This window comes from Mesoplodon mirus (genome assembly GCF_964341445.2).
Source record: "Mesoplodon mirus genome assembly, chromosome: 2".
Classification (NCBI taxonomy): Eukaryota; Metazoa; Chordata; class Mammalia; order Artiodactyla; family Ziphiidae; genus Mesoplodon; species Mesoplodon mirus.
Window position 1 is genome coordinate 204455863 of NC_138977.1, and position 25823 is coordinate 204481685.

Below are 25823 nucleotides of genomic sequence, written 5' to 3' on the forward strand. Positions count from 1 at the left end.
TGGCTCTCGGGCACCGGCTGGCCACACCTCCTCCCCTCGCACATACACAAGAGTCACGCGCCTTTCAGTTGGAAACTTGGCTTGCTGAGGAGGACGCTGGCCCTCGTCTCCCCGCCCATTTATCTTGCTATTGGTTCGCGGCGCCGCTCACGGCCACGCCCCCATTCCAGCCCCCTGGCTGGGAGGGCGGACGCCCGCTCGTGATTAGCTAGCTGGTTTGCCTGCCTCTCGCAGGAGCGGCTGGCACTTCTTCCCCCCTCTACCCCCTCCCGCCAACCTCGAGGTTCCTGAGCTGGCCCAGGCCGAGTCAGTGTCAGTCAGGGAGGCGGACTGCTGAGCAGTGGGTGCGAACACTGCGTTGCAGTCTCGCCCAAGGGCCGGTGCCTGCGCTCGCGCCGCCGGGTGGGAAGGATGAAGCCGCAGCTGGAGCAGCCACCCTATGATTGGCTGGGGCACTTGTGAACCCGAAGTAAAGATGGCGGGCGGGCAGGCAGCCGCCGCACTGCCCACTTGGAAGATGGCGGCGCGCCGCAGCCTCAGCGCTCGCGGCCGGGGGGTCCTGCAGGCGGCGGCTGGACGGCTGTTGCCGCTGCTTCTGCTGAGCTGCTGCTGCGGCGCGGGCGGCTGCGCAGCGGCGGGCGAGAACGAGGAGACTGTGATCATCGGGTTGCGGCTGGAGGACACGAACGACGTGTCGTTCATGGAAGGGGGGGCGCTGCGGGTGAGCGAGCGGACCCGGGTCAAGCTGCGGGTGTACGGGCAGAACATCAACAACGAGACATGGTCCCGCATTGCTTTCACAGAGCATGAGCGGCGGCGCCACAGCCCGGGCGAGCGCGGGCTGGGGGGCCCTGCGCCGCCGGAGCCGGACAGCGGCCCCCAGCGCTGCGGCATCCGCACATCAGATATCATCATCTTGCCCCATATCATTCTCAATCGCCGTACATCAGGCATCATTGAGATCGAGATCAAACCGCTGCGCAAGATGGAGAAGAGCAAGTCCTATTACCTGTGCACGTCGCTCTCCACGCCAGCCCTGGGCGCCGGCGGCCCGGGGTCTGCGGGTGGCGCCGTCGGGGGCAAGGGCGGCTCCGGGGTGGCCGGGCTCCCGCCGCCCCCGTGGGCCGAGACCACCTGGATTTATCACGACGGCGAGGACACCAAGATGATCGTGGGGGAGGAGAAGAAGTTCCTGCTGCCTTTCTGGCTGCAGGTGATCTTCATTTCGCTGCTTCTGTGCCTATCGGGCATGTTCAGCGGCCTCAACCTGGGACTCATGGCCCTGGACCCGATGGAGCTGCGCATCGTGCAGAACTGCGGCACGGAGAAGGAGAAGAATTACGCCAAGCGCATCGAGCCCGTGCGCAGGCAGGGCAACTACCTGCTGTGCTCGCTGCTGCTGGGCAACGTGCTGGTCAACACCACGCTCACCATCCTGCTCGACGACATAGCTGGTTCAGGCCTCGTGGCGGTGGTGGTCTCCACCATTGGCATCGTCATCTTCGGGGAGATCGTGCCCCAGGCCATCTGCTCCCGGCACGGCCTGGCTGTGGGGGCCAACACCATCTTCCTCACCAAGTTTTTCATGATGATGACCTTCCCCGCCTCTTACCCCGTAAGCAAGCTGCTGGACTGCGTCCTGGGCCAGGAGATAGGCACCGTCTATAACCGGGAAAAACTGCTGGAGATGCTCCGGGTCACAGACCCCTACAACGACCTCGTAAAGGAGGAGCTGAACATCATCCAAGGGGCGCTGGAGCTCCGCACGAAGACCGTGGAGGACGTGATGACTCCCCTCCGGGACTGTTTCATGATCACCGGCGAAGCCATTCTGGACTTCAACACCATGTCGGAGATCATGGAGAGCGGCTACACTCGGATTCCAGTATTTGAGGGGGAGCGCTCCAACATCGTGGACCTCCTCTTTGTCAAAGACTTGGCCTTCGTGGATCCAGATGACTGTACTCCCCTGAAAACCATCACTAAATTTTATAACCACCCCTTGCACTTTGTTTTCAATGACACCAAGTTGGACGCTATGCTGGAAGAATTTAAGAAAGGTGGGAAATTTTGCTGTCTTTCATTGGCTTGCTCTTTCTCTCTCCATCCTCCTCCCTACTTGAGTTCTCTACCCTCAGAACAACCCCCCAAGGCGAATTGACCGGAATTTCTCTTCTCTTTTAATTGCAAAGTTGAAAGGATGGCATGGATTTGGGGATGGATTGAACTAGTAAGCGCTTCTAGGTTCTTTAAAAGCACAAGACTACCATCACTTGCTTTTTCCCATATCAAAAAGCAGGGTTCCTATTTTCTGTGCATGGTACTCTTCCCCCCTGCAGTCTGGTCTTGAGAGGTCTGCTGCATTCATTGCCCGGATTCTGAGCGGGTAGATGAAAGTAGGGACCCGCTCATGCCGTGCTATGCCATTTGGTTGACATGTACTAATTGCAGGCATTTGGAAAACGTTTAAACAGCTTTTCTAAACCCTATACAATCACTGGCGCTTCAGAGATTGGAAGTGCATTTTCAGTAATTTCTGTTCCTGGTTGTCTGGTGACCTGTGGGAGAGATTAGGGTCCGCTTTTGAGAATATGGTATGGGATAAGCCAGGTATCACCAAAAAAATTCACTCATTTGTATGACTTGCCTTAGATAGAAAAGAGGGTTTTTTAAAAACTAAAGCTATTCGTTAATATATAACTTGGAAAGACTAGAGGTAAGTTACCTTTTATGAGGCTCTATCTTACCTAGCTTTCTTCACTATTTATGTTTACCTGACAACAAATAAAATTTCCCAAACCAAGTGTGGTTTTGGCAGAAAGCTTGGATCTTTAACAATGGGATGAATTCCTCTATTATGGTTTATTTATTTCTTGAGACTTTCTGGTTTAAAAGTGTTCTTTTTAACCTTGATCACCTGGTACATTAAATTGAAGCATGTCTCCAAGTCACTGTTCACTGTTCCAGGGAGTTTTGCCAGGGAAGAGAAGTGCAGAGTGTGGTGTGCTCACCTTTCTTGCATCGTGGTATTTTTGGTTTGTTTTACCATGTAATGAACAGGTAGATAGCAACTCAGACTATTATCACTGAAATTCTGGCTTTAAAAACTTTTCCAGTAAATAGCTAGTTTTGTTATTTGAAAGCCAAGGGATACTGAGTTTTTAAATTGTTATGATGCTGGTGCATGTTCATGTATTATGTTAGAATGTGTGTGTAACCTTTAATGAACTGATAGTCCTCAAAACTAACTCTTCCTTCTTCAAATAGAATTTTGATCACTGATAGTGGTCTCTCCACTGAAAAAGGTCATGTGTAAGTGGTGACAGCTCACTGGATGTGATGATTTGAACATAGAGTGTGTAGTTGTCCTAATTCCATTTTCTTGCCTGAACGGTGTTCTCTCTGGAACAGAATCACATTGCAGTAATTTTCAGATAAAGGAATAGAGCAGAATGTGCTTCAGAGATTGGTAATTTGCATTTAAAAGCAGAAGGAGATTCTTCTGGATTCTTAAACAGTAAAAAGAAAATGTCCATTATCTCTAGGTGACAAAGCTTCTTTTGGGACGTCATTATTCTTTCACTACTAAATTGCTAATTAGAGCATCTAACCAGTCTCTTCTTTCATTTTGCTGCAGTATCTGTAATATAGAAAAATATCTTGAAATGCTTGAAAATGGCTTTGAAATACTTTATTTTCTTTCTGTTGCTAAATTTCCCAATATTGATACAGATAATATAGTCTATGTTTTTTTATTATTATTCAGAATTTTTGCATATCTACTGATGGATTGGTAGCACTGGTGTGTACTCCCTGCTGAAGTCTTTTCTTCACTTCTGTGTCTTTTTTCACTTTGAGAATTTAGTTCTGCACCTTGCAACTCATTAATCCTTCCCCTAACTCAAAATTTCAAAATTTGCATTATTTTGAAATTTGTTTTTGATTGTCCTTGAACAGTTTTCCTATGACTGATTTATTTTTACTAAGAACTTGTCCCTCTCCCCAAATTACTTCTCACAGAATTTTCTTTGAAATGTATCCTTTAAAGATTGAATTGCCAATATTTTCCCATGAATTTTTTTAAAAAATGATTTTATTTTTGGCTGCGTTGCATCTTCGTTGCTGCATGCGGGCTTTCTCTAGTTGCGGCGAGTGGGGGCTACTCTTCGTTGTGGTGCGCAAGGCTTCTCATTGCAGTGGCTTCTCTCTGTTGTGGAGCATGGGCTCTAGGTGCACGGGCTTCAGTAGTTGTGGCCCATGGGCTCAGTAGTTGTGGCTCGCGGGCTCTAGAGCACAGGCTCAGTAGTTGAGGCACACGGGCTCAGTTGCTCTGTGGCATGTGGGATCTCCCCAGACCAGGGCTCAAACCTGTGTCCCCTGCATTGGGAGGTGGATTCTTAACCACTGCACCACCAGGGAAGCCCTCCCCTGAATTATATTAAAAAAGAAATGCACAAGATGTTATTTTTGTCTGTAACCAGAATGATGTATTCAGTTAAGAAGACAGTACAGATTAAAGGTACATTCAAGCTAGTAGCATATTAGGGAGAGTGGGCAAAGAAAGTTGGTTGCAAATGGGAAATTTAAGCCATGATCTTAAAAGGATAGAGTGGGTGCTTGTTACTGAAACTGTAGGAATAACTAATTTTTCACCTTCCCTTCCTTGATCTTTTTTTGATGAGTTTGGTCACTTTCACCTTACTAATAACTGTGTTATTTCTTTCTTTTGTGTTAGTTAAAATATTTCACCTGATTTTTTTTTCTTTTTCATTTTCTAATTCAATTATGAAGTTATGTGAACAGTCAACCTGCTATTGTTTTTCTCTATTGAGTAATGGTGTGTGGGGTGGTTTGAAGGCTTTTTCTTCTTTTTTCCTCTTTCTTCTAACAACGCCAACTGTAACTCTACCAAACTGGTTAGATCCTTAATCCAGATCTCATTGGAAATTATTCTTTCTAATTAAAAATGTCTGCATTGAAGCCTTTCCTGGATATAGCTCTACATCATTAGTCTGAATTATTCTTTACTAAGGAGGGGGAAAATTTCTGTAGTATGGAAAGAAATGAAAAGCTACCTTTATGTAGTGTATGTAAATGTCTTCTTTCTAATGATTAGAAGTTTTTGCCTGGCTGCCAGGAAACTTATAGCTTTACTTGAGGTTGGAAGACAGTAATTATGCTAATTTTTACAGTTAGCTTACTATTATTATTACCTATTTATTTACTCTCTACCAGGTACAGGGCTTAGTGCTTTACATGTATCACCTTGTTTAAATCTGATAGCTGAGCAAAGCATCATCTCCATCTTACAAATGAGGAAATTGAGGCATAGGTGAAATGATGTGTTCAAGGTCATTCAGTAGTTTGTTGATTTGGGGTTTTAACTTGGTCTGTGTCACAGCCAAACCTGCCCTCTTAACCATTCTATTATGCTCATCCCCTTGATCCTGATTTTACATTTCTGTTTTAATTGAATGTGAGGTTTGGTCAAAGCATTGCCTCAGGGCTTCTTGAGAGCAACAAACACAGAAATGTATTTAGACATATATGTGGCCTTAAACCCAGTGCTTCTGTGATGTTGTACCTAACAGTTGGTGTCCCCACTTTCACTGTTAAATCAATTTTTGGCCTGTATGACCATAAATCTAAACAATTCCATTTCCACTATTTGCAGGTCAAGCATCAAGATTCACTTTGACAGTGTTTTATGCTAACACTGTGGTGTTTGACTAATAGCTGAAGTATGTAGTCATGTTTCACTCTTAGTCTCATATCTGTTTGTGTTGCAAGGCTGACCCAAACCCAGTTTTGTGTTTCAATCTTGATTTTATTTACATCTTTTGTAGCCACTTATGTGACAAACGGTTGCCAGGGAGCATCCTGTACAGCCCTGCCCCCCTGTGGTCCACGCCGTCAGTCTTTTTCTTTTGTGAGTTTTATAGTTATTTATAAATCTAAAACAGAGAGTAAAAGTAAATCCCACTAGTGGATTATGAGAATTTTGGAAAAAACATCTAAAGCAACGTAGTGTAGAGGAAGGAAGAGTTAAATAAGGTTGCTACATTTGTGTGCAGAAAGTGCCCTGGACGCTCTCCCTATACCTGACAAAACCTTCCTAACAAAAGGTAGTGGGCTCTGAGCCACCCAGTTGTTTGTTTGTTTTGCTTTGTTTTGTTTCTTTTAGCTTTGTAACAATTGCATTCCAGTATTGCAGAGCTCACTGGCTGTTTCATAGCTGCTAGAGACAGACAGGCTGTTTTTTAGCTTTTTTAAAACTAGGAACAGGTAAGCTCATCAGATAATGTTCTTTAAGGGAAGAACGCAATGTGTAGTTTTCACTTACAACATTTGGTGTACAATTCTCTCTTCCTATAACACAAGTCTTTCCATATTAATGTGCTGAGAGTTTAATATTTAAAACTTTTTTCCTCACCAAATAAAGTGTTCCACTTGCCTAGAATCTAGGAGGATGTCTTTATTGATGTTTTAAAGTATGAATGGTGTTGAGGGTGAAGGGGTGGATGTATTTGTTTCTTTGAGCTTGTATGTTTATTAACTTTTTGCAATAACACATGTGATACTCTTATAATTTTGCATATTTTTAGAACATCATTTTGAAACATCCAGATAGTATAGAACCAGAGCTGGAAGGCAGGCAGCTCATGGATCATCCAGTCCAGTGTTTGTGAAGGTTACCAGATGATAAAACTTACTTGGATCACTTATTAAGAATTAGTTCCTAAGCCTCACTCAGAGACCTCCTCAACCAGAATCTCTTAGGGAAGGGGGTTTGGAATCCATACTGTTAACAGTTACTCTGAGGTAATTCTTGTGATTAGGTGAGTTTAGGAAACATTGGTCTAGTCAACCTCTTAAATAAGGAAAGTAAACCCTGAGGAGAGAAAGCTAAGTGACTTGCTTAGGGCTACCCACCTAGCTAATAGCATCAACAGGACTAGAACCTATGTCCCTGACTCTAGCATGGAGTTCTCTCCATTCCAACAAGCAGGACTTCTGGTTCCAAGTTCAAGGTACCTTTAAACTCTTGTTAAAGGCAGCCGCATCACTGAACAAGCAGATATATAGGTTTGCCATTGGTTTTATTTGCCTTGTGATTTTCATGTCAATAGTTTCGATATCCAGCATTCAAACCATCTTTGACGGGCATTTTGTTACATGGAAAATAAGTCTGAATGTGTGACCTCATTTTATTTTAGTTTACTTTAATTGAGTTTTTTTACTCTGCTAAGGTTAGACTACGAGTGTGTCTTAAGAAATGGGTATTGATATCTACCTGAAGCCTCAGGTAGTTCAGTGTAAGCTATTTCTTTTTCTTTTGAGTTAACTCGTTTTAGATATCCTCGAATGATTTTGTTGTTGTTGTTATTTCTTCTGTGACAGTAATGAAGATTGGATTTGGGACTATGGGGTGAAACTTCTCTGGCGCTTTTAATTTTTGTTCAAGGTACAGGTCTGTGAAGTTTCCATTGAAATAGTCATCAAAGCGTTTGAAGCATGTGTTCCATTCATACATCTGTGGGCCCCTTTTTTCAGGTTTTTTATAATGTAAGCTAAATTCTTTCAGATGATCCAGTCTGACTTGGGGGTTATTTGTATTAGAATCACCGAAGCCTTTTAGGTCAGTAGACACCATAGTTGAATATCAGCTCTGACTTAGTATGATCTGGACAAAACAGGAAAGGATCTTGTTTTGCTTTTTCTTTTGGTTTTTATGGGGATTACTTAGCACCTGCCCCTTCCCCTCAAAAGGGCCTCAGAATTATTTAAATTCTGAAACATTCCAAACTACTGTGACTTACCCGTGAATTTTAATTATTAGCAAACCTAAACAAGTTTAAAATATTTTTAACCAGGAAAATGCACAAAATAGACTGAGCCAACGTAATATTTTATGGTTTTGTTTGCTTTTGAACTACTTAAACTTTTAAGAACAAACCTCTGGACTCGAATTAGATGTTTACAGTACTTTAGTTACATATAAAGTAGTATATTTCTTTCTGAAGGGCCCTTTTCTCTAAATGCATGTATTTTAATTGGTAGTCAGCATCAATTCCAGTAAGATTTGCTTGGCATATAAAGAACATTTATTAAACTAAATACATGGAAATGGATGACTGGGATTGAATACAATTTTAGTATTGTCTTTTCATCATCTTTTTCTCAGAACACAAGTGCAAAACCCCAAATCCTACCAACACTGCAAAGGAGAGACAATAAGAAGCATTCTTTCTTTCAAATCACATCACTGGCACCTCCAGAATGTCTACATAGAGAGATGTTAGGGGTGGCAGGCTGTGGAAGGGGAAGAAAGAATAAGCATCTTCTGTAGATGATATGTTTATTAGATTGGCTTAGGGCTTGATGGAGATAATGGGGGTGCTGACTCTCCCCCACTTTTACATCTGTGCAATCGTTGATCATAAATACTGCTGTAATGATGGTGAGATCCTCATTTCTTCATACTTAACCCCCTCTTGCTGTCAGACCTAGGTGGGATTTTTTTTTTTTTTTTTAATTCACATCCTGTGGGGAGGATACCACCTGCTAGCAGAAAGGTTAAGAAAAATGTGCTCTTCCTGGATCTACTTTGGACAAGTAACTTAGCCTCAGTTTAAGCCTCAGTTTTTTCCATAGTAAAATGGGATATTTTGTAACTCATAAGGTACTTAGTAAGGATTCATGTGATAATGAATATGAAAATGCTTCTAGTAGTACTTGGCACTTAGTGCTCAGTTAACCATTATCTTTATGTAATGGCTCTGTAGACTCTTCCACGTTGTTCTTGGTCTTTCTCTAGACTAAAGATTGCAAGTCAAGAGAGACACCTTGGGCCATGTGTGCTGACAGTTGTTATGAATTTTGAAATCTTTTTTTTTTTGGCCGCTGCGGTTGGCGGGATCTTAGTTCCCCAACCAGGGATTGAACCCGGGCCACGGCAGTGAAAGAGCCGAGTCCTAACCGCTGGACCGCCAAGGAGTTACCCTGGATGTTGAAATCTTGAAAGTGGCTAATTGTTAGGTTTTTCTTTTTATTGTGATTGAATTCTAGGCTTTTTTAGCGGTTGCTGTTACTTATGAGATGGCCACATGTGTATATATTTTTAAGGAAAACAAGGCAATTGATTACATGTTCTACCCTCCTTAGAGTAAGAATGCTGAATTTTAAAAAATTCTTCATTCTCCTTAACTGTAAGTGACTGAAAAAAACAACAGAGTTTAAAAGAAATAGAACAAGTGCTCATGGATTTTGGAAACCTTTGAATAACTAGAGTTTGAAGACTAAAGGAAGATCTTAGATTACTCAGATAAAATCTTTTAACATTGATTACATCAAAAGCATAAAAAATGGCAATGTCTAATATAGCAAGTTTTTGTTGCTTATAGCAATGTAACTTTTTAATACTTTTAGAAGGCAACCAGGAGTCATAAAAATGTCCTACAAAGGGTTTAGTAATATCCCCTGGAAAATTCAAGAGAAGAAAAGAGCTATGTTGGCTTTTCATGTTGTATGTATATTGCAAAAAAAAAAAAAAGAAATCTAGAAATAGTGAAAAATTCGAGATAACTTAAATATATCTAACACTTCAAGACGGACATGGAGGGGAAGGAGTTAAGAAAATTGTAGGTGTCAACTAATCACAACCATTTAATGATCATTTTGAAAGCCATGTAGCAGTATGGGAAAATTTTTGCTGATTATTTTGCATAGATTATCAATATGTAAAAATATACATGTATACGGACTGAAAGGAAACATGGAAAAAGTGTTAATTGTTGATGTGTTAGGATAGGGTAATCATAGCCAGTCTTTGCAAAATTCCCTTTGTTAACCTTGTAGAATAACATACCTGGAAAAAATTCAAATCTGCTGAGAACATTATGAGTCCTGGGCTTAGGGAAAACTAACCTTTACTAACAGAGAACTCATATTATTCCATTTCTCCTTAGGAACATTTTACTGCTGAAACAAATGGTTACTTTAAATTTTTTTTAAATTGAGATATAATTCACATACCACAAAATTCACCCTTTTAAAGTGTACAACCTGGTGGTTTTTAGTGTATTCACAAGGTGTACAGCCATCACTACTGTCTACTTCCAGAACATTTTCTACTCCAGAAAGAGACCCATCAGTAGTCACTTTCCATTCTCCTCTCCCCACAGTCCCTGGAAAGTGTTAATCTACTTTCTGTCTCTATGGATTTGCCTGTTCTGGACATTTCATATAAATGAAAGCAAACACAATGTGGCCTTTTCTGTCTGGCTTCTTTTACTTAGTGTAGTGTTTTCAAGATTCATCCATGTACATCCATATGGCATGTATCAGTACATCCAAGTACATACATGTAGCATGTATCAGTATTTCATTCATTCTTTTTTTTTTTTTTTTTTTGTGGTGTGTGGGCCTCTCACTGTCGTGGCCTCTCCCGTTGTGGAGCACAGGCTCCGGACGCGCAGGCTCAGCGGCCATGGCTCACGGGCCCAGCCGCTCCGTGGCATGTGCGATCTTCCCGGACCGGGGCATGAACCCGTGTCTCCTGCATCGGCAGGCAGACTCTCAACCACCGCGCCACCAGGGAAGCCCCAATTCATTCATTTTTTATGGTCAAATAATATTCTGTTTTATGGATATACCACATTTTGTTTATCCACCCATCAGTAGATGGACCTTTAGGCTGTTTCTAGTTTTTGGTCATTATAAATAATGCTACTGTGACTACTGGTATACATGTTTTTGTGTGGACATAAGTTTTCAATTCTCTTGGGTGGATAACTAGAAGTAGGCTGTCTGGGCCATATGGTAACTCTATTTTTAACTCGTTGAGAAACTGCCGAACTGTTTTCCAAAGTGGCTGTACCATTTTACATTCCCACCAGTAAGGTATGAGAGTTCCAATTTATCCATATCCTTGCCAACTCTTGTTATTGTGATTTGTTTGTTTGTTTGTTTAATTATAGCCATCCTAGTAGGTGTGAAGTGGTATCTCACTGTGTTTTTTGTTTTTGTGTTTTTTGGCTGGGCTGGGTCTTAGTTGCGGCACATGGGATCTTTAGTTGCGGCATGCATGTGGGATCTAGTTCCCTGACCAGGGATTGAACCCAGGCCCCCTGCATTGGGAGCGCAGAGTCTTTAGCCACTTGACCACCAGGGAAGTCCCGTCTCATTGTGGTTTTGATTTGTATTTTCCTAATGGCTAATGATGTTGAGCATCACTTCATGTGCTTATTGGCCATTTGTTTATCTTTTTTGGAGAAAAGTCTCTTCAGATATTTTGCCCATTTTTAATTGTGTCTTTTTATTATTGAATTGTAATAGTTCTTTATGTATTCTACATACTAGTTTCTTACCAGGTATATAATTTGCAAATATTTTCTCATATTCTGTGGGTTGTCTTTTCACTTTCTTGGTAGTAACCTTTGAAGCAGAAAAGTTTTAATTTTGATGAAGTCCAATTTCTTTCTTTTTTTTTTTTCTTTTGTTGCTTTGTTTTTATTGTCATATCTAAGAAACCATTGTCCAGTCCCAGGTCACAAAGTTTGTTTTTTTTTTTTTTTTTAATTAGTTTCTGCTTTATAACAAAGTGAATCAGTCATACATATACATCTGTTCCCACATCCCTTCCCTCATGCATCTCCCTCCCTCCCACCCTCCCCATCCCACCCCTCCAGGCGGTCACAAAGCACCGAGTTGATCTCCCTGTGCTCTGCGGCTGCTTCCCACTATCTATCTACCTTACGTTTGGTAGCAGGTCACAAAGTTTTATGCCTGTGTTATCTTCTAAGACTTTCATAGGTTATCTTTTACATTTAGGCCTTTAATCCATTTTGAGTTAATTTTTGTATGTGCTGTGAAATAGGGGTCTAACTTCATCCTTTTGCATGTGAATATCATGTTGTTCCAGCACCATCTGTTGAAAAAACTACCTTTTCCCCATTGAATTATCTTGGCATCCTTGTCACAAGTCAGTTTACCATAAATGTGAGGGTTTATTTCTGGATTCTAAATTCTGTTCCACTGATCTATGTCTTCATATGTCAGCACCACACTCTTTTGGTTCTTGTAGCTTTTTACTAAGTTTTTTTTTTTAATAAATAAATTTATTTATTTTTTAATTTTATTTTTTAAATAAATTTTTTAATGTATTTACTTATTTATTTTTGGCTGCATTGGGTCTTCATTGCTGTGCATGGGCTTTCTCTAGTTGTTGCGAGCAGGGGCCACTCTTCCTGCAGTGCGCTGGCCTCTCATTGCAGTGGCCTCTCCTGTTGTGGAGCGTGGGCTCCAGGCGTGTGGGCCTCAGCAGTTGCAGCATGTGGGCTCAGTGGTTGTGGCTCATGGGCTCAGTTGCTCCACGGCATGTGGGATCCTCCTGGACCAGGGATCGAACCCATGCCCCCCGCATTGGCAGGCAGATTCTCAACCACTGCGCCACCAGGGAAGTCCCTTGTACTAAGTTTTGAAATCGGGAAGTATGAATTCTCCAACTTTGTCTTTTTCATGGTGATTTTGATTGTCAGGATTGCTTGCATTTCTGTATGAATTTTTTATGGATCTTCTTGTCCATTTCTGCAAAGGCAGTTGGAATTTTGATAGAGATTGCATTGAATCTGTAGATCAATTTGGGGAGTATTGCAGTGTTAACAATATTAAATCTTTCATCCATGAATATGGGATATCTTTCCATTTATTTAGGACTTCTTTAATTTCCTTCAACAATGTTTTGTATTTTTCAGTGTATTTGAAATCTTTTTGTTAAATAAAATACTTGGAATAAAAATTTTTTGATGCTATTGTAAATGGAATTGTTTTATTTTTAGATTGTTCATAGGTAGTATATAGAAATATAATCTATTTTTGTATATTGATCTTGTAGGCTGCAACCTTGCTGAACTCATTTATTAGGTAACACATGGTTCTTAAAATAAGAAAGTGCTTTTCAAAAATATGTGAATTTTGGGGGGGTTACCTTATGTTTCATTTGATTGTAGTGGACTTTATTTTTTCCTTAAAAAAAGTTAATCATTTTTACTTAACACTTTCATATGTATAGAGTGAAGCTCTATTGACGACTGACATTGTCATTCTTTGGGAAATTTGTTAGGAAAGAGTAACATTTCTATTTCAGATTCAGATTAGATATACAAAAAAAGAAATAGGCTGTATGAAATGTGTCAAAGAGACCAAAAATATAGCTGGCTGGAGCTTGGGAATTTAAAAGTTAATTTGTTTCTGTCTAATGTTTAGAGTGGTTTTGTATCAGACTTGGGATTTGGGCTAGAAGATGAGCACAGAAAAGGCTGCATTTGCTTAGTATCTAAGTGGTTCTGTAGTGCCTTTATTCTCCAGGCCCCATTTTACCAAGGGTTTTTCTTTGGGTCATTTATACAGAGACTAGGAAAAACCCTGACTTTTAGTCATTCTGCATTTCGTACTGTCATTGTCAGTATGATTCTTGAGGTTTTGGGGTACCAGGTAACCAGAAGAGACAAAATGAAACTCTATGCTCTTTTTTTTTTTTTTTTCTTTTTTTGTGCGGGGAGTGCGGGGGTGGGGGGGGCTGGTAATCTGAGAGAGAGAATGTTTTCCCATGCTAGCAAAGACAGACTGAGGGCATCATCTGATCTTTATGGGAGTGTGCAAAGCCTCAGTTTTTCCATTTGCCCATCTGCAATCATAAAAACAATGTGCTGACTCAACTTGGAGCCTCTGCAGAATGGCATTCGGGGCTTAGGCAGTACTGAGAACCATACAAGAGATGGAAATATTTGAGCAGGTTTTTAGAGGTAACATTAAAAACAGCTAGAATGAGAAAACATGCTCTCTCATCTCCTTCAAGATTTGCTTCCTTTAGTCACTAGTGTACCACCTTGATTTAAGGCATGGCAGGAATAATCTGGTCTCTATATAGAGTTGATTACTGAGCAGAGAGATTTTTCTTGCTCCAGTGGTTATACTTTAGGGGCATGAGATTGTTTGCGGTGGGGGTGAGATTCTGCTGCAAGCAAATCAATTGGGTAAAATACTATTACCATCATATTGTGTGGGCCATCTGCTAAGTTTTTTCTTTAAAATTTTTACTTCCTTCTTCCTGTGTACATACATTTACCTGCAAAGGCTAGAAGAACATTTACTAAAATATTAATTGAAAATGACTACCTCTTGATGGTGGATTTTAGGGGAGGAAGTATGTTTTTCTATGTTGCTTGAAGTTTTTTTTAAAATTTTTTTATTGAAGTGTAGTTGATTTACAATATTGTGTAAGTTTAGGGTGTACAGCAGAGTGATTCAGTTATATTCTTTTTCAGATTCTTTTCCCTTATAGGTTATTAGTTCCCTGTGCTATATAGTAGGTCCTTGTTAATTCTTTTTATTTTATTTTATTTTATTTATTTTTGGCTGTGTTGGGTCTTAGTTGCTGCGCGTGGGCTTTCTCTAGTTGTGGTGAGTGGGAGCTACTCTTCATTGCAGTGTGCGGGCTTCTCATTGGTGACTTCTTTTGTTGTGGAGCATGGGCTCTAGGCGTGCGGGCTCAGTAGTTGCAGCGTGCGGGCTCAGTAGTTGCAGCACACGGGCTCAGTAGTTGCGGCACACAGGTTCTAGAGCACGGGCTCAGTAGTTGTGGCACATGGGCTCAGTTGCTCCACGGCATGTGGGATCCTCCCGGACCAGGGATCGAACCTGTGTCCCCTGCATTGGCAGGCGGATTCTTAAGCACTGTGCCAGCAGGGAAATCCTGATTATCTATTTTATACATATGTTAATCCCATCATGTTGTTTTTTTTTTTTTTTTTTTTTTTTTTTTCTTTTTGCGGTATGCGGGCCTCTCACTGTTGTGGCCTCCCCCGTTGCGGAGCACAGGCTCCGGACGCGCAGGCCCAGCGGCCATGGCTCACGGGCCCAGCCGCTCCGCGGCATATGGGATCCTCCCAGACCGGGGCACGAACCCGTATCCCCTGCATCGGCAGGCGGACTCTCAACCACTGCGCCACCAGGGAGGCCCATCATGTTGTTTTTTTAAGCACGTGTTTTGTAATGTTTGGGGAAAAATGAAATCCATTAAAATTTTATTAAAAGTGTAAATTTTGTGACTTGAACTACTGATTTTGGTATTTAAGTGAAATTCAGTGTACTTAGGTGAAACTTATCCTTTTTTTTCCTAGGAAATATGGAATATTTTGTCATAATGCAACCATGCTGTCATTTGTGCCATTTTATCTTCCTCACTGGAATCCTTAGTGTCTGGAATGAAAAACGAATATCATTTTAAAACCCATAAGGTGTGTGTGTTTATGCGTACATGTGTATGAGTGCACGTGTGCATGTACAACAAAAGGAATTTAGATTTTTGTGTTGCATTTGTTTTCAAAACATGTTATCATTTGACAAAATCCAGTTTAGATTTGTATCTGGACTGCCTGGAATGAAGCTGTTTGATACTTACTTGATTGCCCTTATTAAATAAAAGATTGGTGAAGTAGTTGAGTTTCACCTACATTTGTACTTTTAGCATAAAGTAATCCCGAGATATCTCTCACTTGGGGACATTGAGATTCTGGAAACTGATGCTTCCTTTTATCTATAGAAATCATCCTATAAAGGACAGGGAACCCTACTCAGCACTCTGTGGTGACCTAAATGGGAAGGAAATCCAAAAAGGAGGGGATATATGTATACATACAGCTGATTCACTTTGCTGTACAGCAGAAACTAACACAACATTGTAAACCAACTATACCCCAGTTAAAAAAAAAAAAAGAAATCATCACTGTAAAACCAGTAATAATTATTAAAAGGGAACAAAAGAGTAAAAGGAATGTACTGGAACAATACATGCTTGAAGCTCAGTAGTTTCCAGACTACCTTATACATTTGCTACAATAAAAAGACTTTTTAACTTTGATGAGATCAGGTATTTCTTTGATTATATTCCTATGAAATTATACACCTGTTATACATCATTTATCTCAGATAGATAAAAATAGGTGAGTTTCTTTCTTTTTCTGAACGTATACAGAAACTTTATATTTATTTATAGGATAAGTTAGCTGTCATTTAGGCATCTTTCCTAAAGTGTGTTTTCAAATGAGATATCTAACTTCCCAAGAAAACTAAGCATTTTAGGAAGTGAAATTGATGTTTGCTTTCTTACAAACAGTAGTGTTCTTAAATAGTCCCATGCATATTAGGCAGTCAGATAAATTTATTATTACTCAGTTCCTTGATATTTAAAAATATACAGAAGTTTTGGCATGGTTACTCTACAGTGAAGCTCATCAGTTGACACGGAACCTTTGCCAGCATTTAAGCATAACCCTCTTAAATATGAATGGACAGCCAAACATCTCCGGATGTTTGAGGAGAGCCTCCAACAGTCTCATAGTGAGACTAAACAAACAGAAAAAAGAATGTTAATTGACGTAAGCTGGTTTAGCACACGTTAGCTAAAATCCAACAAACCAAGTTCTCACTACAGGTATTACTTTCTCTGACCTCTTAAGGCCACTTACCAAACCAGCTGTTAGTAGCAAACTGTGAAGACTTGCTGCCTCTTCATACATGGTACAGATAGAATCTTTCCTGTATTCATTCAACCCACCTGGTTGTTTGAGGCTCCCAACTAGGGCGAATGTTGTAAATACTTCCTTAAAGCTTCCTTAGCCTCACTGCATGTGCAGAGGCCAATGTAGGCATTTCTGGCAGACTTATGTGTGTTCAGGAATGGTTACCTGTCTAGTTTTCCTTTATCCTTTTACTACAAGATTTCCTAAGGAACAGGTAGTTACTTCCTTTTCCTTGCCCCTGGGTTCATCTTTAATCCTCTGCAGTCTGGCTTCAAACTGTCATGACCAGTGACTCCTTTTATTGTCAAATCGACATCTTGGTTGTCATCCTTCCTCACTTCCTTGACCCCTTTGCTCCGTTTCACATTCAGGTTAGCTCTTCAGCACAGTCTTGTTTCTCTTCCTGTTTCTCTGACGCCTTCCTTTTCCTTTTAGATTCCTGATTTCTTCCTTCCATTTCTAATTGAGCATTCCCCAAGATTTTGTCTTTATCTTCCATGGTCTTTTTCCATCTTTAGAATGTTTTCTTTGACTCATTTTTAATCCTTAAGCATTTATTCAGTATCATAATAAAAAAAAACTGTGTGGGATGCAAAGATGACTTAGATATTTTTCCTGTTCTCAAGTAACTTGTAATACATGGGAACTTTATACTCTCTTTGCCCCCTGTATCTTGTTACCAAATTTAATTGACATTTTTTGAAAATACCTCTTACAGTTTTTGTTTTCTTCCCATTCCAGCTTCTACTACTGCAGCCCTTAGTTGCTTTTTTTTTTTTTTTTTTTTTGCTGTACGCGGGCCTCTCACTGCTGTGGCCTCTCCCGTTGCGGAGCACAGGCTCCGGACACACAGGCTCCGCGGCCATGGCTCGCGGGCCCAGCCGCTCCGCGGCATGTGGGATCTTCCGGGATCGGGGCACTAACCCGTGTCCCCTGCATCGGCAGGCGGACTCTCAACCACTGCGCCACCAGGGAAGCCCCCTTAGTTGCTTTTATTTGTGCCTCATTCAGTGCCTACTCTGTCTTAGGTGCTCCATAAATGCATTTTCAATGAATGAATGAATCAATCTCTTCATCTTGATTATTGTAAAACTTCCAGGATTGCTTCCCTTATTTTGTCTATTTCATCAAGTATGCCTCTACTAAGTTGATCTTCCTTAAACATAATTTTCATCTAACTAGTTTATTAGAAACCTCCTGTAATCAAAATAGTACGATATCATCTTCCGTGGACTGAACTGTCACCCCCGCACCCCCAATCATATGTTGAAGTCCCCAGTGTGATGGTATTTGGAGGTGGAGCCTTTGGGAGGTAATTGGGGTTAGATGAGGTCATGAGGGTAGGGCCCTCATGATGGGGTTCGAGGAAGAAGGAGACAGAGGTTACCCTCTCTCTGCCATGTGAGGACACAGGAAGAGGGCTCTCACCAGGAACTGCTGGCTCTCTGCCAGCACCTTGATCGTGGACATCCCAGCCTCTGGAACTGTGAGAAATAAATGTCGGTTGTTTTTGCCATTCTCTATAGTATTTTGTTATGGTAGCTCAAGCAGACTAATACGTTGTCTTTTTACCTATCAAAATAGCCAGGATAGAAAAAAATGATAAAAGTAAGATGAATGAGTTCCAAATGTCTGCTATACAACATTGTATCCATAGTTAACAATACTACATTGTACACTTAAAATTTTGTTAAGAGGGTAGATCTCATATTAAGCATTCTTACCATAATGAAATCAAATTGAAAGTAAAAGAGAGAATGATAGTGTACAGTTATCAAGGCCCCATGACCTCTTCTCTGATTGCATCTCCTACTACTTTTTCCCTGACTCTTTGTTTCGACCACAGTGGCCTTCTGGCTGTTTCTTGGATACTGGGGGCATTCTAGGCCTGCTTTAGGGTCTTTGTAGTTGCTGTTCCTTGTCCCTGGAATGCCCTTCCCCCAGATAGCTTTATGGCTCGCTTCCTTCCTTCAGATCTTTACTCAGATTTCACCAAGTCAGTGAGGCTGTCTGTGGCCTTCCTATCTAAAATTTCAGTCCCTCCTCTGCAATGGTTATCTGCTTTCCCTTCTTTATTTTTTTCTTCCTTTGCCCCATACTATATCATATCTTTTTTTTTTTTTTTTTTTTTGCGGTACGCGGGCCTCTCACCGCTGCGGCCTCTCCCGTTGTGGAGCACAGGCTCCGGACGCGCAGGCCCCTCGGCCATGGATCACGGGCCCAGCCGCTCCGCGGCACGTGGGATCCCCCCAGACCGGGGCACGAACCTGCGTCCCTCTCACCGGCAGGCGGACTCCCAACCACTGAGCCACCAGGAAAGCCCTATATCATATCTTTTGTTTACTTTTTTTTCTTTTTTAATTTTAAATTTTTTGGCCTGCTTCTCTCACCAGAACATATGCTCCATGAGGGCAGGGACTTTTGTCTGTCTTGCTCCCACCTGTATTCCCAGGGCCTACAACAGGGCTGGGCACAAAAAATATTGTTGAATGATTGAAGTGAATATTACTGAGGGTGTGGTGTGAGACTCTGTTATAATATTAATGGTGTGATGATCTTCCTAGAAAGTAATTTGGCAATATGCTTAAGAACCTGATGCTTTTTGCACGCCCTTTCGTCTAGTAGCTCTACTTTCAGAAATCTCATCACAGGAACTATCAGAAATGCATGTAAAACTTAAAACATGGAGATGCTCATCTAAAAATATTTTTTTAATTATAAACTTTTATGAATTAAAAAAATTATGGTAGATACACATACAATATACCATCTTAACAATTTTTAAGTGTATAGTTTAGTAGCGTTAAGTACATTCTCACTGTTGTGCAAACCAATCTTCAGAACTCTTTTCATCTTGCAGAACTAAAACTCTGTACCCATTAAACAACGACTCCCCATCCCTCCCCACCCCAGGCCCTGGCAACCACCATTCTACTTTGTCTCTGAATTTGACTACACTGGGTACCTCACGTGAGTGGAATCATACAGCGTCTTTTGTGACTGGCTTATTTCACTTAGCATAATGTCCTCAAGGTTCATCCATGTCATAGTGTATGTTAGAATTTACTTCCTTATTAAGGCCAAATAATATTCCAGTGTGTGTATATAGCATCTTTTTTTTTTAGTCCATTCATCTATCAGTAGACACTTGGGTTGCTTCCACTTTTTTTTATTTTATTTTTTTTTTCTTTTTGCGGTATGCGGGCCTCTCACTGTTGTGGCCTCTCCCGTTGCGGAGCACAGGCTCCGGACGCACAGGCTCAGCGGCCATGGCTCACGGGCCCAGCCGCTCCGCGGCATATGGGATCCTCCCAGACCGGGGCACGAACCCGGATCCCCTGCATCGGCAGGCGGACTCTCAACCACTGCGCCACCAGGGAGGCCCTGCTTCCACTTTTTGACTATTGAAAATAATGTAGCTATGAATATGAGTGTACAAATATCTGCTCAAGTCCCTGCTTTCAGTTCTTTTGAGTATATACCCAGAAGTGGAATTGCTGGATCATATGGTTATTCTATTTTCAATATTTTGAGGAGCTAAATTTTTTTTTTTTTTTTTTTGTGGTACGTGGGCCTCTCACTGTTGTGGCCTCTCCCGTTGCGGAGCACAGGCTCCGGACGCGCAGGCTCAGTGGCCATGGCTCATGGGCCTAGCCGCTCCGCGGCACGTGGGATCTTCCCAGACTGGGGCACGAACCCGTCCCCTGCATCGGCAGGGGGACTCTCAACCACTGCGCCACCAGGGAAGCCCTAAATATTTTTTTTAAATAGCAAAAATTTATAAACAATCTAAAAATCTAGTATTTAGGAATGGTGAAACAAATCTGGATGTGTACATTTGATGCAACCATTTAGAGTAATGTAAGGTTTTTAATAACATACGGAAATGATTATTTTAAGTATAAAAAAGCAACATGGGCTCAGCTATGATTCTAAAACTACATAAAAAGATGGTAGGGGGACTTCCCTGGTGGTGCAGTGGTTGGGAATCTGCCTGTCAATGCAGAGGACACGGGTTCCATCCCTGGCCCGGGAAGATCCCATATGCCATGAAGCAACTAAGCGCATGCGCCACAACTACTGAGCCTGCGCCCTAGAGCCTGTGAGCCACAACTGCTGAGCCACGTGCCACAACTACTGAAGCCTGTGCACTTGGAGCCCGTGCTCCGCAACAAGAGAAGCCACCGCTTACTGCAACTAGAGAAAGCCTGCATGCAGCAACGGAGACCCAATGCAGCCAAAAAAAAAAAAAAAAGATGGTAGGAGATACACCAAAATGTTACTAATAAAGATAGGATGATTTTTATATTTATATTATTACTTTTCTATATTTTCTAAATTAAGCAGGCATTACTTTTTCTATATATAGTCATCTTTATTATAATTTATGAATACGTTAGAAACTGACATGGATCTCTTTAATAAGATACTTATGTTCTCATGGGCATCTGCTTTCAATTCATTGTTATGTAGTTAGAAAATCCACTTGAGAGTGGTAAAAAAGGCCAAGTAATATGTTAGTGTCATTATGACAGGTTTTCACCTCATAGGCACACTGAAAGGGCCTCTGGGCCTCCCAGGTCAAAAGACTATACTGTCTTCACAGACCTGCCCACACACAAGTGTCTTTTGGAATCCCTTATAAATTTCAGTGGGCACCTGGCCAAAAGAACATTCTATTACTGTACTGGTTTTTAAGGTGCAGTTCCAGGGTTAAACATTGTGTCCAAACTTAACATTTTCAAACTGTCCAGGCTTATCTTCCAAAATAGTGTATTACTCACTTTACCATCTCCTTGCCAAATAAAGGACCCCAAAGCCTGAAGTGTTAACTGCAGAGAAGTTAGGCGAGGCTCGTTTTCTCTCCCCAGGTCATTTGGAATCCCAAGTGAATGCAAGCACCACAAACACAGGGCAATAGTCTTCCCCCAAAGCAAGCAGGCATTACTTTATTATTTTTTTTTAATTAAAAATTTATTTATTTATTTTATTTTATTTATTTTATCTTTGGCTACTTTGGGTCTTTGTTGCTGCATGTGGGCTTTTCTCTAGTTGCAGAGAGCGGGGGCTACTCTTTGTTGCGGTGCGCAGGCTTCTCATTGCGGTGGCTTCTCTTGTTGCGGAGCATGGGCTGTAGGTGCAAGGGCTTCAGTAGTTGTGGTACGCAGTCTCAGTAGTTGTGGCTCAGGGACTCTCGAGCACAGGCTCAGTAGATGCAGCGCACGGTCTTAGTTGCTCCACAGAATGTGGGATCTTCCCAGACCAGGGCTCGAACTCGTGTCCCCTGCACTGGCAGGTAGATTCTTAACCAGTGTGCCACCAGGGAAGCCCTTTATTATTTAGGGGGAAAATACAAAAAAACCTCCAGGAGTTCCTTTTATCTCCTGTATGAAATCCAGACCCTTCCAGAGTTTGCAGAGCTCTTCATGTTCTGGCTCTAACCCATATTTGTATCTTCTCTCCAAAAGAGCAGTCTCATAACTTCATATATGTAATATGTATATGTCTGTATGTCTATATGTCTATACTTACATGTGTATAAGTGTTTCTGTATAAACATACTGTGGCTGGCACACTTCTGCTCATGTTCCTTTTCCTAAAAGACACTTAGTTCTGCCCACCTAAGACTCTGCTGTGTCTTAATACCTTGTTAGAATGCCATTTTTTTTTGAAATCTCTGCTGATCTCTAACTCTTACACCACTTATAATTATATCCTATATATTTAACACCTCTATTTCTTAATTCTTTTTGGTCTTTAAATTACTACTTTTGTATCTCTTATACTGCCTCTTTCAAGATTGACCTTGTTCTTTTCTGCCTAATTTTCACTCATCCTCCCCTCATGCAACTTTTTATTTTGAAAAAAATTCCAACACAGAAAAGTTTAAATAATGGTATAATGAATTCCTGTATACCTCTCATCTAGATTTATTAGTTGTTAATATTTTGCCACTTTTGTCTCTCTTTCCATATATACATATGTACATATATATGTGTGTGTGTGTGTGTTTTTCCTGAACCATTGATCCTTTGAAAGTAGGTTGCAGATATCATGATACTTCACTCCTAAATACTTCAGCGTGGATCTCTTAAATATAAGGATGTTCTCCCAAATAATCGCGGTAACATTATCACACTCAGGAAATTTGATATCAGTACAAATATATTGTCTAATATTCAACCATATTCATTTAATTGTCTGATCTCTTTGGTGTCCTTTAAAAATTTTTTTTGATATATATATATATATATATTTTACACAATTTGTAAAGGTTACTTTCCATTTACAGTTATTACAAAATATTGGCTGTATTCCCTGTGTTGTACAATACATCCTTGAGACTATGTTACACCCAGTAGTTTGTACCTCTCACTACCCCACCCCTATATTGCCCCTTCCCCACTCTCCCCACTGGTAACCACTAGTTTGTTCTCTTTATCTGTGAGTCTGCTTCTTTTTTGTTATATTCATTAGTTTGTTGTATTTTTTAGATTCCACATATAAGTGATATCATACAGTATTTCTCTTTCTCTGTCTAGGTTATTTCACTTAGCATAACGCCCTCCAAATCCATTCGTGTTGCTGCAAATGGCAAAATTTTGTTCTTTTTAATGGCTGAGTAGTATTCCATTGTGTGTGTGTGTGTGTGTGTGTGTGTGTGTGTATACACATACGTATACTACATCTTCTTTATCCACTCATCTGTTGATGGACACTTAGGTCGTTTCTGTGTCTTGGCAATTGTAAATAATGCCTCTGTGAGCATTGGGGTGCATGCATCTTTTCTAATTAGCGTTTTTGTTTTTGTTTTGAATATATTCCCAGCATTGGAATTGCTGTGTCATATGGTAGTTCTATTTTTACTTTTTTGAGAAACCTCCATACTATTTTCCATGGGGGCTGCACCAATTTACATCCCCACCAACAGTGCACAGGGTTCCCTTTTCTCCATATCCTCGCCAACATTTGTTATTTGTGTTCTTTTTGATGATAGCCATTCTGACAGATGTTAGGTGATATTTCATTGTGGTTTTGATTTGCATTTCCCTGATGATTAATAATGTTGAGCATCTTTTCATGTGTGATGTCGTTTAATCTGGAACAGTTCCCTTTCCTTTTTTTCTTTCATGACGTTGACATTTTTGGAGTCCAGGCTAGTTGTTTTGTAGAATGTTCCACAGTCTGGATTTGTCTGATTTTTTTTCCCTCATAGTTAGAATCAGTTAAAAAAATTTTTTTTTTCTGGCAAGAATACTACATTGAAAAGTACCTTCCTCCCTTGATAATTAATGAGTAAGCTGTGGGGTGATATTTTGAGATTGTGTTTTCCCTGAACCCCTCCCACACTTTCATCCAGTGGTTTTGTCATCTTACTCCTTTTAAAAAGTTTCATTCTGCAAAGTCTCTCTTGTCCATCTTTGTTGATATTAAACCGTTCCTTCCATTCTAGCGTGAAAATAGATGTTTAAGATAGGAAGACATAGTAGTGAATCTATTTCAAACATCTTATTTTCTAGATGAGCACTACGTGTTTTCCCAAGAGCAGTTGTGTAGTTAGTGACAAAGTTAGGACCAGAACCTGGATTTCCTAGTTCTTAATCCAGTGCTACTTCCAACTGCCTCCTATTGACCCTTAACCAATAATACAAGACACAAAGCAAGTATGTATTACCTCAAATAGAGTATATATATTTTTGCAAGTAGAAAACGCATATTAGTTTTCCTTTTGCATGCATTCCTTTATTCACTTATTCAAAAGAGGCACATCAGGCTCTTCTCCTACCTGCCCCTCCCATATCCTTCAAGTTGCAGCCGTGCTCAAGTCGAGCTCCATGTTCTCCACCTCTCTGTCTTCCTAGGTGCTGTTGCTTTGGCTTGTTACATTTGTCTTTTCTTTCTCTTTTTTATTGATTTTTATTTTATTTTTAAAATGAAAAATTTTAATTATTTTTTTGATGAATAAAAATTGTGTATGTTTAAGGTGTTATCTTTTGACTTTTTGATAATAGCCATTCCAACAGGTGTAAGGTGATATCTTATTGTGGTTTTTATATGCATTTCCCTGATGATTAGTGGTGTTGAGCATCTTTTCCTATACCTATTGGCCATTTGTATGTCTTCTTGGAAAAATGTCTATTCAGGTCCTTTGCCTATTTTTAAAGTCCAATTATTTGGGTTTTTTTGTTTGTTTGTTTTTTGTGTTTTTTGCTATTGAGTTGTATTAGTTTCTTATATATTTTGGATATTAACCCCTCATTAGATATATGGTTTGCAAATTTTTTTTCCCATTCCATAGGTTGCCTTTTCATTCTGTTGATTGTTTGCTGTGCAGAAACTTTTTAGTTTGCTGTAGTCCTATTTGTTTTTTTCTTTTGATGCCTGTGTCAATGCCAAAAAATCATTGCCAAGACCAATGTCAAGGAACCTTTCACCTACTTCCCTTCTCTTTTTAACTATTACATGAGCTGAGTTGATTTCTGCAGAGGAGGCCTTTAACTACCCACCTTGCAGCTGAGTTAGATGCCCTCTTCTGTTATTATAGGACCTTGTTCATACCTCATATATCACTGTGTGAATTTTTTTTCCTTTTGGTAATTGTTGTTTTCAATTCTCTTCTCCTTTATTGGACTGTGAGCTCCTTGAGGTCAGGAATTTTTATTTAGTTCATCTCTGGGCTTGCCACTTAGAGTGCTCAATCAGTGTGTACTTTAGCAGTGAAGCCATTTCAACTCTGCGGTCATTGATTGCTTTACCATAAAGACATGGTTGAAACTCAGAATTCCAAGTCCCTCCAGTTCTGATAACTTCCATAAATATTTGATCTAGAATGTGAGGCAGTATGGAAAATGGAAAGCTATTTTATATGTTATGTAAGTCCTCAAGGAACATGGGGGAAAAGTTCTGACTGTAGTTATAAAAAAGACAGAATGAGTTAATTTGTGCTGTAGGGAGTGTTCTGTGGTGCTCTAGCGCTGAGAAGATCGAGACATACTTAGGGCAGTCTCGAAGAAGGCCAAAAGCTGAGGGGAGGGTCAGAGCATTTCAGTTGGAGGGAACAAGTTGGGAAAGGCATAGGATCAGAAAAGTTATGTTTGGGAGAATTTAAGCAGTTGATTTGACTGGTTTTTAGGATTCTTTGCCTTATAAATAGTGTGCATGTAAATGGTTCTTTGTACATATTGATTGCTATCCTGAGTCTTTTCCATTTTGCTTTTAGGGAAAAGTAGGGTATATTTA

The 25823-nt window shown here is 40.6% G+C and overlaps 1 protein-coding gene across 4 annotated transcripts in view; it reads left to right on the forward strand.

The window, feature by feature from the left end:
* The first annotated feature begins 347 nt into the window (after positions 1-347).
* Positions 348-25823, forward strand: part of CNNM2 (cyclin and CBS domain divalent metal cation transport mediator 2) — a 152872-nt gene continuing 127396 nt past the window's right edge. For all 4 annotated transcript variants that reach the window (XR_014296038.1, XM_082644235.1, XM_082644236.1 and 1 more), the window contains exon 1: positions 348-2060. Coding sequence is in view for 3 of the 4 variants with exons in the window: in XM_082644235.1 (XP_082500361.1) it covers positions 440-2060 (1621 nt within the window). In the remaining variant the exon portion in view is untranslated. The remainder of the gene's footprint in view (positions 2061-25823) is intronic.